General features: G+C 46.9%; 2 protein-coding genes across 3 annotated transcripts in view; one reads left to right on the forward strand and one right to left on the reverse strand.

Moving 5' to 3' along the window:
* Positions 1-7,778: 7,778 nt before the first annotated feature.
* FAM181A (family with sequence similarity 181 member A) lies at positions 7,779-8,648 on the forward strand. Its single transcript, XM_035539920.1, has one exon. It carries the CDS (start codon positions 7,779-7,781, stop codon positions 8,646-8,648), a length of 870 nt encoding a protein of 289 aa, XP_035395813.1.
* A 1,380-nt stretch (positions 8,649-10,028) lies between these two features.
* ASB2 (ankyrin repeat and SOCS box containing 2) overlaps positions 10,029-15,471 on the reverse strand; it is a 31,813-nt gene continuing 26,370 nt past the window's right edge. The window contains exons 8-10 of one of the 2 annotated variants that reach the window (XR_007708326.1): positions 14,781-15,236; positions 12,164-12,312; positions 10,029-10,358 (exon numbers count right to left, since the gene is read on the reverse strand). Coding sequence is in view for 1 of the 2 variants with exons in the window: in XM_035539611.2 (XP_035395504.1) it covers positions 15,100-15,236 (137 nt within the window). In the remaining variant the exon portion in view is untranslated. Of the gene's footprint in view, positions 10,359-11,065; positions 15,237-15,471 lie in introns of those variants that run through there. The other variant, XM_035539611.2, reaches the window with a different exon arrangement.

A 15,471-nucleotide genomic window follows, 5' to 3' on the forward strand; every position in this document is an offset into this window, starting at 1 on the left:
CAGAAACCTCATACCTCTGTTTCGGTTGCCCAAGATCTCTTCTTGAGTGTTACTATCTAGGGCCCATCACTGCAGATGTATAAGTAGAGTTATTTTTTCCCTAAGTGCCTTACTTTGCACTTGTCAATATGGAATTTCATCTGGCACTTCACTGTCAGTTGGTATTATAAGCTCCTTCTGCAACAGTCAGCTTTAGCTTTGATTATTATGAATAATTTTGTATCATCTGCAAACTTTGCCACATGCAACACACAGAGATGGTGAATGGCACCAATGCCAGCATAAGCCCTCTCAGCACTGCTGCAGTAAATCTGCCTTCAGTCCAGAGAAAATGATGCTCTGTTCTGTTATTCATACAACTACTTATTACGTTAAGCATCTTTGTTCCTTGGGATGGAGGCTGGTGTAAGGTCTGTGTTTGTAGCTCAGCAATTTTGTATTTGAGCTCTTTTAGCACACCTGATTGAATGCCATCTCATCCCCCTAGTGTGATCCAGGTCAATTCACCCAGGAGGGTCTGCTTTCTAGAGGCTGTCACTGCTTCTCTGTGACCAAAGACATTTCTGATGAGGCTTATCCAAGGCTTTGCCTTGGATCGACCTTCTTTAATCACAGAATCAAGGAATGGGCAGGGTTGGAAGGGACCTCTGAAGATCATTTAGATTTATCAGATTTCATTGCTCCGGTGCAAATCACACTGCAAGAAATAGACATTTAAGGTACTATTAGAAATAGCTACAAACACTCCTCAATCAGCATAAGCCACCGATTGTGTGTGAAGTGCTTCTTTAAAACACTAACTCTCTGGACTGATTTTTGTGATCCTTGTGGTGGATCAGACTGGGCACCCCAACACCACCAACTCCTGTGTGGGGTATTGTGGAGCTCTGCATGTGCTTGGCAGCTTCATGGACAGATCTAACTTGTGCAATGGTGACAAACCCCAGTGTACCAGATCTGCTGGGGGCAGAAAGAGAGGAATAATGATACACTTGGCATCAGACTTGCAAAAATTGGCTTGGACATCCAACTTGGACAAGACATTCTTATTGCTATTTGCCATAAACAAATAAAATATTTATTTTGTTTCTTTTTTAGCATTTTATCAGCAAAAGTTGGTTGAAAACACTGTGTTAGGGCCAATAAACATCTATGATTTTTTTCTTTATTTCAACACATTGCTCTCCTGTTCTAAGCCCTTCACATTCTGCAGAAGCACATACCAAACCCTGCTGTGTCCCATCAACACCTACATATAGGCTCCCAGTGGGCACAAACACTGTGATATCCCAGACAAGCAGAGTGCTAATCTGCTCCAAGTATCCAGCTCTTGTGTTCTGAGCAGAAAACTCATGGAGGAACCTAATTTGGCACCTGCAGAAATCCATGCCCAATTAAAATTTGGCTTCAGTGGAAGAAATGAGCCCAGAACTGCAGTAGCAAACACGCAAGCTCCAGCAGACAAGCTGACCCTGATCACTGATGCTTCACTTAATATTGGCTTTGTGATTTGTGCAGTTTCTTCACTGCAGATCCCATTTCCATCTGAAACTCTTCCTGATGCTTTATGGAGGTAGGATTGGTCCTGAAGAGCTGGGCTTGAGCACTGGGACAGTGCTGAACACACTCAGGCCCCATTGAGCTGGGGGAGTTTTGAGGCAGCTCAGGGTTTTGCTCAGTCTCATTTGAGCTTTTCCTTGTATGAGGGACTCCTGAGCATGGAGATGCATTTGCTTGCACGCAATGGCTTCTCCTGCTGGGTGTTGCATCAGGATGACAAATGCACTCTGACATCATGATATAAAGGGTGAGAAGAGGGCAAGGGATTTTTTATTTTTTTTATTTCACTGTGCATTTCTTTTTTTTTTCTTTTTTTTTTTCTAGGTTTTAAGAGGAGATCTTCACCTATTCACATGTTCATACTCATATCTGTATTTTTTAATCCTTTTTGCTGTACAATTTCTCATCAACACATTCTACCTGTAGTGTTTGGCAGTGAACTCCTCACTGATTGTGAAATACTGAATTACTCCAGAATTATGTAAAGAAAACTGTATTTGGCCCCGCTACTGCTGCTCAGTGCATAGCTAATGCATGTGGAGACAGGATTTAAACCTCCAGAAGGAACAAACCAAGACCAGGCTCATTTTTAAACATTATCTGATTTACCAGAAAGAGAGGCAGTGAAAAGCAGGATGAGCTTTGATCATGTCTAATTACGGAGTGTAATATTAGATACATAGATACAATATTGCCGTGACCTTGCAATAGTGCTTGGTTTTGTTTTTCCTTCCCAGAAAAAAAAAAAAAGGACAATTTTTTTTTCCTTAAAGAAACAGCTGTGTCCTGCCTGCAGCCTGCAGAAGAATGGCATTAGTCACGTGCAGTCCAACACGTAGCACAATTGTAAAGTTCGCTCTGAGAGACTGACAGGAGCTATTCAGAGCGGCCCCCTCCGCCATCTGCCTGAATGGCAGGCTGCGGGGCAGCGGCGGGCCCCCCTCGCCGCCTCGGCACTCGGTGCCTGCCCAAAGTCTGTCCCCAAGTGCAGAAAATCGGGGACTGAAACCAAAGGGAGGATGTCACTCAGGTCAAAGCAGATTGTCAAGAGAAAAAAAAAAAAAAATGGGGGGGGGGAAGAGTCAAAGCTGCGTCTGGTGGGAGTGCCAGGTTGCTCTCCTGGGAGGAGAGGTGTTGGCTCCAACAGGGAGACACGGAGAGGGAGCTGGGCAGTGTGAGTCTGGGGAGAAATCCCATATTCTCCCTCCTTTCTCCATCCCTGAGCTTAGAGGACCCAGGTTCGGGGCAGGACCAGACAGCGTGAGGATCAGTGCGAAGGTGAGACATCCCTGCTGCTGTCTGCAGCGCCTGCGTGCTGGGGCACAGGAAAGGATGCCAAGGGCTTTGGTTGCATCCCCATGCAGATGCTGTCAGACATCCCCTGGGGACTGGTCCTGCAGCCATGGGCACTATTTGCCTGTCTGCCCCGGAGGTCCTTCAGGTCCTTGGACCGGGAGCCAGGCTGCTAGCTTGGCCTGTGTCAGCTTTCCAACAGATGGATTTCATCCTCAGAAACAGTTATGAAAGGAGTTTAGAAGTCTTTCTCCCTTTCAAAATGAATCTGCAGGTTCTGGGATGTTCAGGTAATGTCCCAGGCTTGGGTCAGGCTCTAAGTCCAGAGGATAACCTGTTTGGAGGCCAGAACCCCATCAGTGCCCTCTCTTGGATTATGTCCTACAGAACCCATCCTGGGGCCCAGGAAGGTCAGACTGGATGGAGGGAAGAGGTTCATTTTCGTCCTATCACCTGTTTTTCCTTCCCATTTCCAGACAGTGACTTCTGTCCTTATGGCAGAAATTCCTGCTATCAACTCCTGAGGTGTGTGGCCAAGCATTCCTACTATCCTTTCTTCTCCTACTGCATTAACTCCTGAGGCCACCCAGTTCTTGCAGCATGACGTTAAATAACATCTTCCACTTTTATGCCATCAGTGCATCATTAACATTGCTCTCCTGTCCTGTCCTGTCCTGTCCTGTCCAGTCCTCTCCTCTCCAAAGCACAATGAACCTAAACCTTTAGCTCTAAAGCAAATCTTTTGACAATTGCTAAGAAGCCTTATTTTTTAAGTAAAAATCTGAAAGGTTTTTTTTTTTAAATTAATGGGTATTGCCTAGTTTTAGCATGCATAGAGAAGAGATGGGAATAACAGTCCTTACCATATAGACGTACCTCAGACAAACAACTACTTACCCCAAATCAGGGAGGGCAAGAAGCCACCCGGAGCTGATTTCAGCCCAGGCCTGCCCAGGAAGTGTACCAGCACTGCAATACGCAGCGTTGTTATACTGACAGTGGAGAGAGCCCCATGACAACACTTATTGCTCAGGCTAGGATAGATAAAAAGTGCTGGTTTTGGGGGCGAAAAGGAATTCTGAGCAAACCAGTGTCAAAACTATGGCTTTGCATCACCTCTGTACCACCCAGCTGTTCATCGAGCTGCTCTTTGCTTTACAGACCATTAAAATAACAGCAGTGATGTGGGGATCCATGTTATCTGAACTGCTCGGTGTGCTTACTGCTTAGGGACTGCTTCCTCCGTTAGTGGGGTGTGTTAGGGGTCTGCTCGCAGTGTCCAAGGAGGATGCTGGTGCTGGAATACTCGTGCTGAAGGGGCCCTCAGAGTGGAAATAAACTGGGGGAGGTTTTAGTGTAGAAGCGGTTAAATCGTGACATTACTTTCAATGAGTGACACTTTAAAAACAACTCCCAGGTATTTTTGTGGAAGAAAATCTTTTCTCTCTCCTTTATTTAGTTCTGAACGAGATGCTGGATGTTTAGGAGAAGCCTGGCTACAACTTTAAAGTGAATGGATTTATTTTTGTGCTTCACTTAAAAAAAGGAGTTAGTAAACCTCACATACCAAAAATTCCCAAGAAGACAGCTGTCAGGGGGTGACATGTCAGATATGAAGTGGCTCTCCAGCTGGTCCCTGTCTGCATGCTGAGAAGGCATGTGGAGACATTTTTTCAATTGCTGTACTAGTTTGACACGTTCACAGTGGAAAATGATGTATCATTCTTGAGCCTTTGGTTGGTGGACACTTCAAAGTGCACTGGATCCTCGGAGAGGAGTGCCCTATTGTTAATTGTTCCTTTCACATGTACATTGGGATGAACATGGCGAGAGCAGCGAGGAACAAAAGGGCTCCGGTGGCCTCTTAGAGAAAACCCTGTGCAGCTCAACCTGAGTCTGACCTTGAAAGGGTGGGTTGCTCTGGTTTTTAAATCCCACTTGCCGGTTCATTCCCCTCCAGCTCCCTGCCGTTACCCAGCTGCAGGCAATGGGATGCTGGAGCAGCAAGTGCACTGGGGCATGGGGAGCTGCCACGTGGTGGCCAAGAAGCTGTGACCTGGGCAAGTGTCCTTCCAGGAGGGGACAGGCATGGATGGGGACTGGGAGAGAACTTTATTCATGGGTGTCTCGGAGGGGTGCTAGGTTTCCTGTATTCTCCAGTATATATCCCATATCCTTCCTATAAATTGCCTATAATGCATATAGGGTCTGAAAGCATGTGACATGAGTTTCCCAGGCCTCTGAGGACAAAGCTCATTAACATCCTGAGTCAATCCTTTGCTCCCTGGCATCTGTCCCACACCTCTCTGTCTCTCTCTTGCATTCCCTTGGGCTACCAACTAGCTCCATCAGGAGGTGGATGCAACATGATGGCCAGGTTGGGGGCAAACGCTCGAGCACAGGGGGCAGTTTGTTCCTGAAAACAGGTGTGATCCCTTTATGTGCGTCTCGTTAAATGAACTCCACAAAACCTCTTTCTGTAACCTCAGCTGCAGAAGAAAGATCTGTGTTGGGTCACAGAGAGGGCAAACCCCAGCTAGTGCATTCCAAAATAGATGCTCGAGCAGGTGACTGGAAACTCTTGTGTCCTGTCCCTGCCCCTGTTGCCCTCCCTCCCCAAGGTCTTACTGGAGAAGACTGTGCAGAGATTTGCATCCTGATGGCATGAGGAAGATGATGAAGGGTGCAGGCAGGGTTAGCTGCACCAGGTCTCCCGGGGATGAGCTGCTTCTGCAATAGAAATTGGGAGGACAGAAGGAGAGAAGCCCCAGTGCCCACAGCAGCCCCTCGCCCTGCCAGCCTCACCTGCCTCAGACAGCACAAAGGTGCCCTCAAGGTTTTCTATCCAGTCAGCACATTACAGCCCGCTGTGGTGCGAATAGCATCTCCTGCTGTGGGATGTCCTGGTTCCTGGGTCTCCCTAGACCTGCAACATCTGAGTGTGGGCACCAGCACATGTGGCTTGGGCTGGACTGGGACAAATGGTGTGAAATGGGGCAGCAGCACTGGGTGCACTGGTATGAGGACACTGAGGAGTAAGCCCGGAGCGTGGTATAGTGGCACGGTCTGGTTCTTGTCCTTCTCTAAGGAAAATCAGAGTAATAGAAATACATGTAAATTGCCACAGTTTTCAACTCAGCACTCAGACCTTCAATGCCTCTTGTCAGCAAGGAAGATTTTACTTGCAAAAGGGGGAACAGCTTGGACTTCAGTCCCTGCTTTCCCCAAGGCACAGGTGTGCTTGCCCCCGAGCCAGCAGCATCTCCCAGCCCGTGGGCACGCACAGCCTGCCGCCTGCTCCGCAGTTCCCATCCCCGGAGCAGCGCTGTGCCGGCAGTGGGAGGCAGCGGGTCTCAGGCTGGGGCACGGGGCTGCCGCCAGCTCTGCGCCGCCGGCGTGCACCGAGGGCAGCCCTTCTGCTCTCCTCTTCCCCTGGCTCCCAGTTTTACTGTGCTATTAAGTTATTGCCACCCCTTAGGGACAAGCCTGCGAGAAGGCGGAGGGCTCGCATAACTCTGGATCAGTAAAGGAAGCAGCTCAATTAGCATTTCACACGCCTTTTCTTCCCTCTCTTCTTACCTTCCCTGCAGCGGGCATGCTTTCCCCTTAAAGGATTGTCCTGTTTCTGCTCCTTGCCAGCGTTGGCAGGGTGACAGTAGTCGAGTGTGCAAACTTGTGCTATTGTCCCCAGGCCAGGGGGAGTCATGGAGACCCACTAATATGACACAGGAAAATGTTTGCTGATGGCAATTCTATGGGCTTTGTCTAACTCTTTCTCCATCATGACGACTCGATTTAAGTCTCTAACTGTTTGACTACAGATGCAAGAGTACTATCCAACTCCATCCTTTTGTCCGGGTAGTTTGAATGGGTAATTCAGCTTTTGTGTAACTCAATTGAGGGGGCAAACATAAAGACAAGATTCTTGAGCGCTCAAGCTCCCTTTCCATGGATATCTGCACATCTCTTTAGAGATTTGTTCCTTTCCTACCTTTTTCTGACATCATCCTCCCCTGCAAAAAAAAAAGTCTCTGATGGGGAACGGTTAAAAGTAGGCTAGCCCGGTCCCCCGTATTACATTGTCCTGTGCCAATGAAGCATGGTCAGTATCAGCCCCCAGACAGCTTCAGGGAGTGCAGAGAAAAGGGTGCCTAAACTTTCCTAACTCATCATCGGCACTTTCCCTTTGGATTGTGCCTTTAAAAAAGAAAGGCCTTGGTAGGGGTGAAGAGGATAGGGGAGAATGGTAGAAATCGCGGGGAAATGATTGTATTTATTAGCTGTCTTTCTGTGGCTGTCCCCATGGCAACAATTTGCGATGGCAAAGAATGTGAGAAGGGGAGGCTGATGCCTGATTGGGATGCTTTGTATTTGGCAAAGTGGCTCCTGATTGGCCTGAGAGAGCCCCGAACTCGGCGGAGTCGATATTCATTCAGCTTGCTCAAGTGCTCGCTCAGCTGCCTCCACACACCGGCTGCCTCTGCTCCGCCGGGGTGGCGGTGTGTAACCTGCCTAACGAGATTACCGGGAAGGGCTCTCCTCCGCCAGCACCGCCGGAGAAGCCCCCGCGCGCCGGGTGAGTGTCCGCGCTTGCTTGCAGGGATGCTGGAGCAGCTGTCCCGGCTTCTCCTCCCCACCTAAGCCTCACCTAACAAGATTAAGCCAGCGGACCCCGTGCCCGGGCAGCGCTGAGGGGCCGCGGGTGTGCGGCAGCTCTGCCGGCGGCTTGCCTGCACGGAGGTGACCTGATGGACAACTTGTGGGCATAGCTGAGAAGTTTGACGGCTTTCCGTATCCTCCCTCAGTTTTCTTGATGTGTTTTGAATGCAGGCGTCGTGCTCCAAGCCTGCCCGCCGTGTCTCGCAGGTTGCTCGGGACGGATTATAAACTTTTAATGGGAAACTCTGCACGCGACGTCCAGTGAAATGGCATCGGACAGCGAGGTAAAAACCCTGTTGAACTTTGTCAACCTGGCCTCCAGTGACATCAAGGCAGCTCTGGATAAATCCGCTCCCTGCCGCCGGTCGGTGGACCACAGAAAATACTTGCAGAAGCAGCTCAAGCGGTTTTCTCAGAAGTACTCGCGGGTCCCGCGGTGCCACCCTGGCAAGCCGTCGGAGTGTGGCCCGCGCCGGGGAGCGGAGGACAGGGCCCGTGGCTGCCAGTCCGAGATGCCCGACTCCGGCCCCCACAGCGGGGCTGCTGCTGAGAAGGTGCTGCGGGCAGCCGAGGCGGAGGAGAGCCTGGCTGGGGAGAGGGCTTTGCCAGAGCAAAACCCTGAGGCCGGCAGGCCTGACCAGGTGCCCATGAGGAAACGACAGCTCCCCGCCTCCTTCTGGGAAGAGCCGAGGCCGGCCCAGAGCCTGCCATCCAGGGGCTTCCCCCCGGGCCCTGAGGGACTGTCAGCCCCCAGAGACACTCCTCCCTTTGAGGGGAAGAAAAGCAAAAGGAGCCAGGACACTGCTGGTCCTGAGAGCTCCTCTGAGCCTGCCCTGCACACAGGGGAGAAAGACCCTGCTGGCGTCCTCTCAGGCCGGGTGGGCACCTGGACCTGCTGCCCCTTCCCATGCCCTGGGCCAGCCGTGTACCAGCCCCGAGGGACACTGCCCCAGTCGCCCTTCCCAGGGCTGGGGCTGTGGAGGAAGAGTGCGGCCACACTGCCGGCCGAGGCACAGCCCTTCTGCAAGGAGATGGAGGGCACGGGGCAGAAACTCTACAGGCCTGTGGTTTTGAAACCTATCCCCACCAAGCCTGCTGTCCCCCCACCGATTTTCAATGTTTTTGGGTATCTTTAGCCGGGGGAAGGGGTTGGGGGGTGTCACACTGGATACGAGCCCTTTAGAGAGAGTTGAAGTGTCAGGTTGGGCAGTGGGTGCGAGCTGCTGGCAGCGTGGGGAAGGAGTTTCCATCCAGAGACGGCGGCAAACACATCGTTGTCCTCCTGCACAGGCTGGAGTGAATCAGTAACTGTTTGGCCTCCATTCTCCTCTCACCACACGGGTGCAAATCAGGAATAAGCCTTATGAAGCCGGTGGCACGGCGTGTGGGGCAAACCAGGCCTCTTTTGTGGAAGCACATTGTTCGAGCCACGGCGAGCGGGGCTCCGGGCCATTCACAGTCCGCACTTGTAACACCTAGGAGACCTCCTCCATGTGGGAACATCTTCCTGGGGTTGCCCTGTGGCCACAGCAGCGAAATGAAATGAATTAAACTGCTTGAAACAGTTTTTGTACTTTTAAGTAATTCTGGATAAGTCAAGATATTCAGGTCACTTCCTTTTGCGTGCAAGAGACTGGAAGGACAGTATTTAATGTAGAAACCATGTTTGTGAATTGATTTAAGCTCTTCTTGTGTGTAAATACTGAGAGAATTAAAAAAAATAAAGGAAGAAAGGAGGTAATTTTATTCTAGTGATTCTGCAAATGGAGTGTGTTTACTTTTGCCCCGCTGGGTAGACACAGGTTTAATTTGCAACTGGTGGTTAGACACGAGGGCTGAAATCTCTGTCCATTCAGAGTGATGTAAATCAAATGTAATTCTTCTGAGGCTGGGAAATTAGCTGGTGTTAAACCAGTGCAAATGAAAGCTGAATGAATTTCTGCCTCAGAAATTGTTCTGCACCAACCAAAAAAAAATGATAAATTGTCTAACTTGTTGAATACAAAAACATAAAATATGATAGAAAAGAGCATAGAATAGCCTGTCTTCATTTCCGTCTAGCAGAGATCTTTTATTTTGCCTGATTTTAAGATGTGATCACAAAGCCTGGCTACAAATGATTTGCCCAGTATTTTCTTAATTATTTTAGTGAAGTGGCATTGTAAAAGCTTATAGGTGATTTTTTTAAGTTAAGTTTTTCTTAAACCCGCAGAGAAGGTGTTGCTAAGGCACAGAACATGAGATCTGAAAGTTTTAATATTTCAGGTGTATAACTATTCAGTTACACTGGAATAAATCACTGAGGACAGGAGATGTGTGTTATGGGGGAAAAAAGGGACAGAGAATGGACATCTGTGACCTCCCCGGACCTGAACCTGCTCTCGCTGGAGTGAATGGGAGCTTCTCCCAGGATTCAACAAAAAATGGCCTTAATATCATTGGCTTCTTGCTACTGTAGCGCTCTATCACTCTTGGTATCTCGGTGAAGAGAAAAACAGGCTATGCTTCTTTCAAGTGCAGTCATGAAAATTTCATTTATTCATTGCAATTTCCAGTTTTGGTCATGAAAAAATTATCATCTTAAGCCACGATGGAGTCTAATTTTGGATCTTGTGATGGAGCTTGGTGTTATATAACCAGGCTGCAACTGTAGTTAGGACATAAACTACTTTCAGGCCAAAAGTAGCTTATTCTTTCCCCAAACCTCTCAGTTTATCCCAGTGATGTTTACTTTTATGGAAACAATGGCTGTAGTGTGCTGGTCTAGCAGATCCAAAGTAGAAGTAGAGATGGTTTTCACTGCCTTCTCACTGCTACCAGTACTTCACATATGTATCAAGCCTCTCCTATAGGAGACAGAGCAAAAAAATGGCTTTGGTAGCACATACATGCAATTACATGCAAAGTGCAAGGTGGTAAAGAGATGGTCTAAGAGATAAAGGCATCAAGTTAGCTCTTGATCCAGAAGTGAAGATATGAATATACTTATGTCTCTATGTTTTGTCTTTTGGGGAAAAAAAATCCACGAGGAGACTGTCCCTCTCCACAAGGAGACTCCAACAAAAATCAGAGACAGTAGCCCTATTTACTTTAGTGGGAGGAGAATTATGGTTCTTAAATTGCAGAGCTGTAGGCAAGGTATTTTTTACAAGGAAATAGGAGCACTTTCTCACATAAACAGCTCTGTGTCACTGTTGTATCCAGATGAAGCCCGCTGCTGAACGGCTCTCTCTCAGTGTTGCCAATGCAGAGCAGCCTCCTTGGCACCACTCTTGATTTCCCTCTGGGTGACCAGAGCAGCTCATGGAATGAGCAGCGGGTATTGCAGAGATCTCCGTGGGCAAGTGCTCCTGCTTGAATTCAGGGGAGAAATTTGAAAGTGCTGCATATTGCACAAGAATATGGATTTCTATCAACATTGACATACTTGGCAAAGTGGATAGCTTCTGCAGAAATTTTATTTCTGAAGAAATCCAGAAAATGAAGGGAGTTAAAATCAAGTTTCTACCTTATAAATACCAAATCTTTTTTTTTCTTTTTCTTTTTCTTTTTTAACTGTTTATTTGAATGTGTGTTGCTGTACATTTCTGTTGTAGCTGTATAGCATATTTTAAGTCAAGGTACAGAACCAGACCATTCTGGTTCTATAGTGCTAACGCACTTAAATTTACACTCTTACCCTCAGATTCAGACTGATAGTATGTTTTAAAATCCTTAAATTCCTTTGTGACATGGAACTTCCCTCCCCAGCCCAGAGCAGGAACTGGCCCTTGCTGGGGCTCTGAACTGGAGCAGCAGTGAAGTAAAACGCAAATGAACAGAAGAGAATTGCTAAGTATATTCAGAATCACTGAATGGAGATGCATGAAACTTTCCAAAAGGTTTGCAAAGAATAACAACTCTCTCTCCTCTCTTGCAATACTTTGTTCGCTCACCCCTGAGATTACCATCAAAATTATTAATTGTTCAAGATTGGATTGATTCAGACTTTTCCTGGCTATTTTAGTGTTTGGTTGTTCAATACTATTGTTCAGAACAGATGATAACCCTTCAGAGTCTAATTGTTTAATTCATACTTTGTTTGAAAGATGGAAACATAACAATTGAGAGCTGCTATTTACTACAGCAGTGCAAATTTAAACTGTTGAAACTACAATAGCTTTCATAAATAATGGGAAGGGAAAGGTAAATGAAAAAGCATTCATACAAAATAAAAAATCAAAAAAGTGCACGAGAACATAAAGTAAATTGCACATGTTGCAGTAAGAAAAAGTACAGTAACCTGGTCATGAAATATTCCTACAACATTTCACAAAAAGTCATAATCTCTGAAGGATTCTATTATGCTCCATAAAAACAAGCCACTTTTCCCTGCACTGGGACGACTGATCTGCTTACAAAGCCTGGGTTGCTTGGGATGTTGGGTATTTGTCTTTTCACAGCAACTTCTAGACAGATGCATTAAATGATCGTCAAATTTTTGCAGATTCAGTATCACACGTAAAACATTGTGTCAGTGACCGGAGTGTAGGAGAGGTAGCTGGCTCCATTTCAGTGCAAATAAATGTAAACTGACTGTGTGAAGGTTTGCAGTAAAGATCAAGCAGAAAGGATGCAATAACATAATTCCTAGATTCCCCCTTTAACATACTTGTCTCTCCTCAGTTTCTGTGCAGTGTGGGCTCTTACTCTTCCTGCAGCTGCGGTGTGCTCACATCAGGCCAGTGGCTCTGTGGCTCAGGACAGACAGATGAGAGCAACCAGGACATGAGTCTCCCAAAAGAGATGAAGGTCTTTTGGCTGAAAAAAGAAATGGACTTTCTGTATTTGCTCTTCCCAAACCGAGTATGGGCTTGTCCAAGGACATAACAGTGCTGGTTCAGCGGAAATACCCAGTTTGGGATGGCTAATGAAACCGCACCCCTGCAGTAATGCATGCAGGTGGTCATTTTGAATCCTTCCACCAGCCAGAAATTGCCAGGGCTGTCACTGAACACCAAACAAATGCTTAAGTAAATGGTCTCCACCAGGCCGTGTTGTGTGTCTATCACCCCCTACAACTCTGCTCTGTTACAGCCATTTAATTTCAAGTATTTCTCTTCTGATTTACGTCAATATGAGGAAGACCCAGACCTTCACTGCTCAGCCCTGTAAGGTGAGGGATGCGAGACCTCCACAGGTGACTTTCCATTTCTCAAACTATTGCTTACAATTGCAGGGCCTCCACTGGCAATACTGCTCTAAAGATGACAGACTCACAAAGGCTGGGGGAGGTTTCAGTGGCCTGCTCAGCCAGCTGTTCTCTGTACAGCCAACAGTGGTGGCCAGCTCCTATCTGGTGTCACTGGGAGGCTCCATCTTCTGGATGACTGTACTGGGCAGATGGCACGGTACCCCCAGGGACCTCACTCCTCCCTGTATGAGGGGTGGGGTCACGCTGCAGGACAAGGGTGCAGGTCCTGGTAGTAATGGAAGGTAGTGAATGAAATTTCAACGGTGGAGGAATCACACCTGACTTTCCAAAGCTTTGCAAAAAGGTGACAGTTCAGTGTGAATTGCAACTGGTTTTTCAACTGCTTCTGCATTTGGGAAGGGGACAGCTATGGACAGAGTGCCCTTAGCTGTAACCATTTCTGCTCCCGCTCACATCCTATCCCAAGAGTGCTGAACAAATTTCACGCAAAACCATCACAGAATCTGGACTTCTGTGCCCAGACAGACTTGTATGTGTGCAACACATTTTTAGTCCTGTGTTGAAGTGTAAAACTCCAAACAAAGAAAAGTTGGTGCAATGCATTTTCCCTACTTGTATTTCTACCTGGTTCCATGGTACGCAGGCCAGCAAAGAAAGAACAGATCTGTCAGGTTTCTGGTGGGGAATTAAAGCAAACCCTACTGCACAGCTCCTTTGTTACCTAAGGTAAGAATGGGCATGCTTCTAGCATAAGATCTGCCAAGACGTGATTACAAATTTAGGCTCTTTCATCTCAACCTAGGTGCCTGGGCGGGACCGAGGCATGCATCAAATTGCAGCAGTTCAGCAAGGCACACCTGTCAGCTGAGCTGCAGACACTGCCAATAACCCTTCGTGGGCTCCTCAGCCTCCCCAGCTGTGAGGGAATGTGACTTGTTAAAAACTTCAATAAAAGAATTTCACGGACAATTATGGTGGTTCAGCTGATAGATGGCAACTTGTTAAGCTGCCATAAATCAGTTGTGCATCTGAGCTGTAAATAGGTGACCTAATTTTCAAAGAAGCTGAGATAATAACTTTCATCAGTGTCAAAGGGAGCTAATAGATACTTCAGACCTCCAAAGTCAGGAAATTCAGGGCTAAATCCTTGGACTTTTATTCTGCCTCGATAATATCTGACACCAAATGTCGTCCCATTGGCTTCAGTGGAACTACACCTGGCACAAGCAACTTGGCATTGTTTGAGAATCTGAATAAAGATTTAGAAGCCTAATTTTGTGCATTTGTTTTTGTAAATCTCAAAGTCTGCATTTCCTCATTTTGAGATACTCTCTCTTTTCTTCCAGTGATGGTATTGTTATAGCCACAGAGGTCCAAGGAGGTAAGAGACGTTGGATTTCATCGGTATGAGATCCTCCAGTGGAACAACAGATAAAGTTAGCTTGGCAGCGTTGTCTTTCCCTATGTACCTTGCCTCTTTTTTCTCCATCACTGTCCATGCTCCTCTAGGCCTTTGTTCTGTTCTGATATCAGCTTCATGACAGACTCAAGCTACTGTTTACAGTGCAGCTATTTCTAATTTACAGAAAAGAAAAATAAAAAATAAAAAAGAGCTCAGAGTTTCTTTCAAACCCCCAGTCTAGAAAATTCTCTCAAGCAGAATTTCATCTCCTTCTTATTGCAAATGTAATACAACATGAACTGTATTTGCTTTGTGTAAATACAATTCTTACATCCTTCTTAAATAAACCTTCCCTTGAGTATTAAAGGAATCAGCATATCTGGGTTTTAGTCTTTTTAAAAGTTCTGAGCTTTGAATGTTCAGAAACCAAGTACTCTACTCAATAAGAAAGGTCCAAAGAATAAAAGTGTAAGTGTTAACAAGCTGGTGTCAAACTATCAGAGAATCAGCAATCAGCACACTGAGCAGAAATCCAAAACATAGAATAGAAACTAAAATAAAAATCTCAGTCAGTGAATGAAATGTGATTGTTTTCCCAAATATGTTGACTCTTGACAACTTCTGAATTGTGATCACAGCAAGGATGCTAAGCTCCACCAGACCCCAAGATACCTTTCAGTCTCCCACTGGTACTTGCTTCAGAACTATTCATTTTTCAGAGTTGTCTTTCATTTCTTTTTCTTTGCAGACCAAGCTCTGAGGTGAATCACATGTGTTTTCTCCTGCAAAACCTAATGTTTATCTGTCTCCTCCATTTTCTTCTTACTTGTGCTCCAGAAGCATATTTCTTTTAGATTTTAGATTAATCATTGGAGTGCACTTGACCAAGCCAGCAGCAATTCCTCTCCACTGTGCATGGCGTGCACCCTTACCATGCCGATGGTGTTGGGTGCCGTGCCGGGAAGCCGCTGCGTGTCTGTTATGCCTGAGGTCACTGCGTGTAATCATGCTGCAGGTATCGAATCAGTCTGTGTGGGAGAGGCAAGGTGTCAATAAGTTTAATGCGGTTTCTTCCGATCAGGCTTCGTACCTTGACACGGCAAAGATGGGCAAGGGGCCGTGGGGGCTCTGAAAGAGAGGAAGGTCAGAAACATGAGCAGAGCAGGTTTAAACTCAAGAGGGACAGCTAGGACAGTGGGAAGAGGAGGATGGGAGGAGGAAAAAGGGGACTTCTGTAATGGAGGGATGATGCGTCTGGCATCAGTGGCTGCTCATTCATTCTGAGGCATGGCATAGAGAAGGAAGAAGGCCGGAGGAAGGGGTGCTATATCCCATCTCAGCATACCAGTGGGCTTTCTAGGAG

Source organism: Cygnus atratus, chromosome 5 (assembly GCF_013377495.2).
Source record: "Cygnus atratus isolate AKBS03 ecotype Queensland, Australia chromosome 5, CAtr_DNAZoo_HiC_assembly, whole genome shotgun sequence".
Classification (NCBI taxonomy): domain Eukaryota; kingdom Metazoa; phylum Chordata; class Aves; order Anseriformes; family Anatidae; genus Cygnus; species Cygnus atratus.

Bases quoted from the DNA above. Each gene is read 5' to 3' on its own strand.
- FAM181A (XM_035539920.1), top strand. From the start codon at position 7,779: ATGGCATCGGACAGCGAGGTAAAAACCCTGTTGAACTTTGTCAACCTG.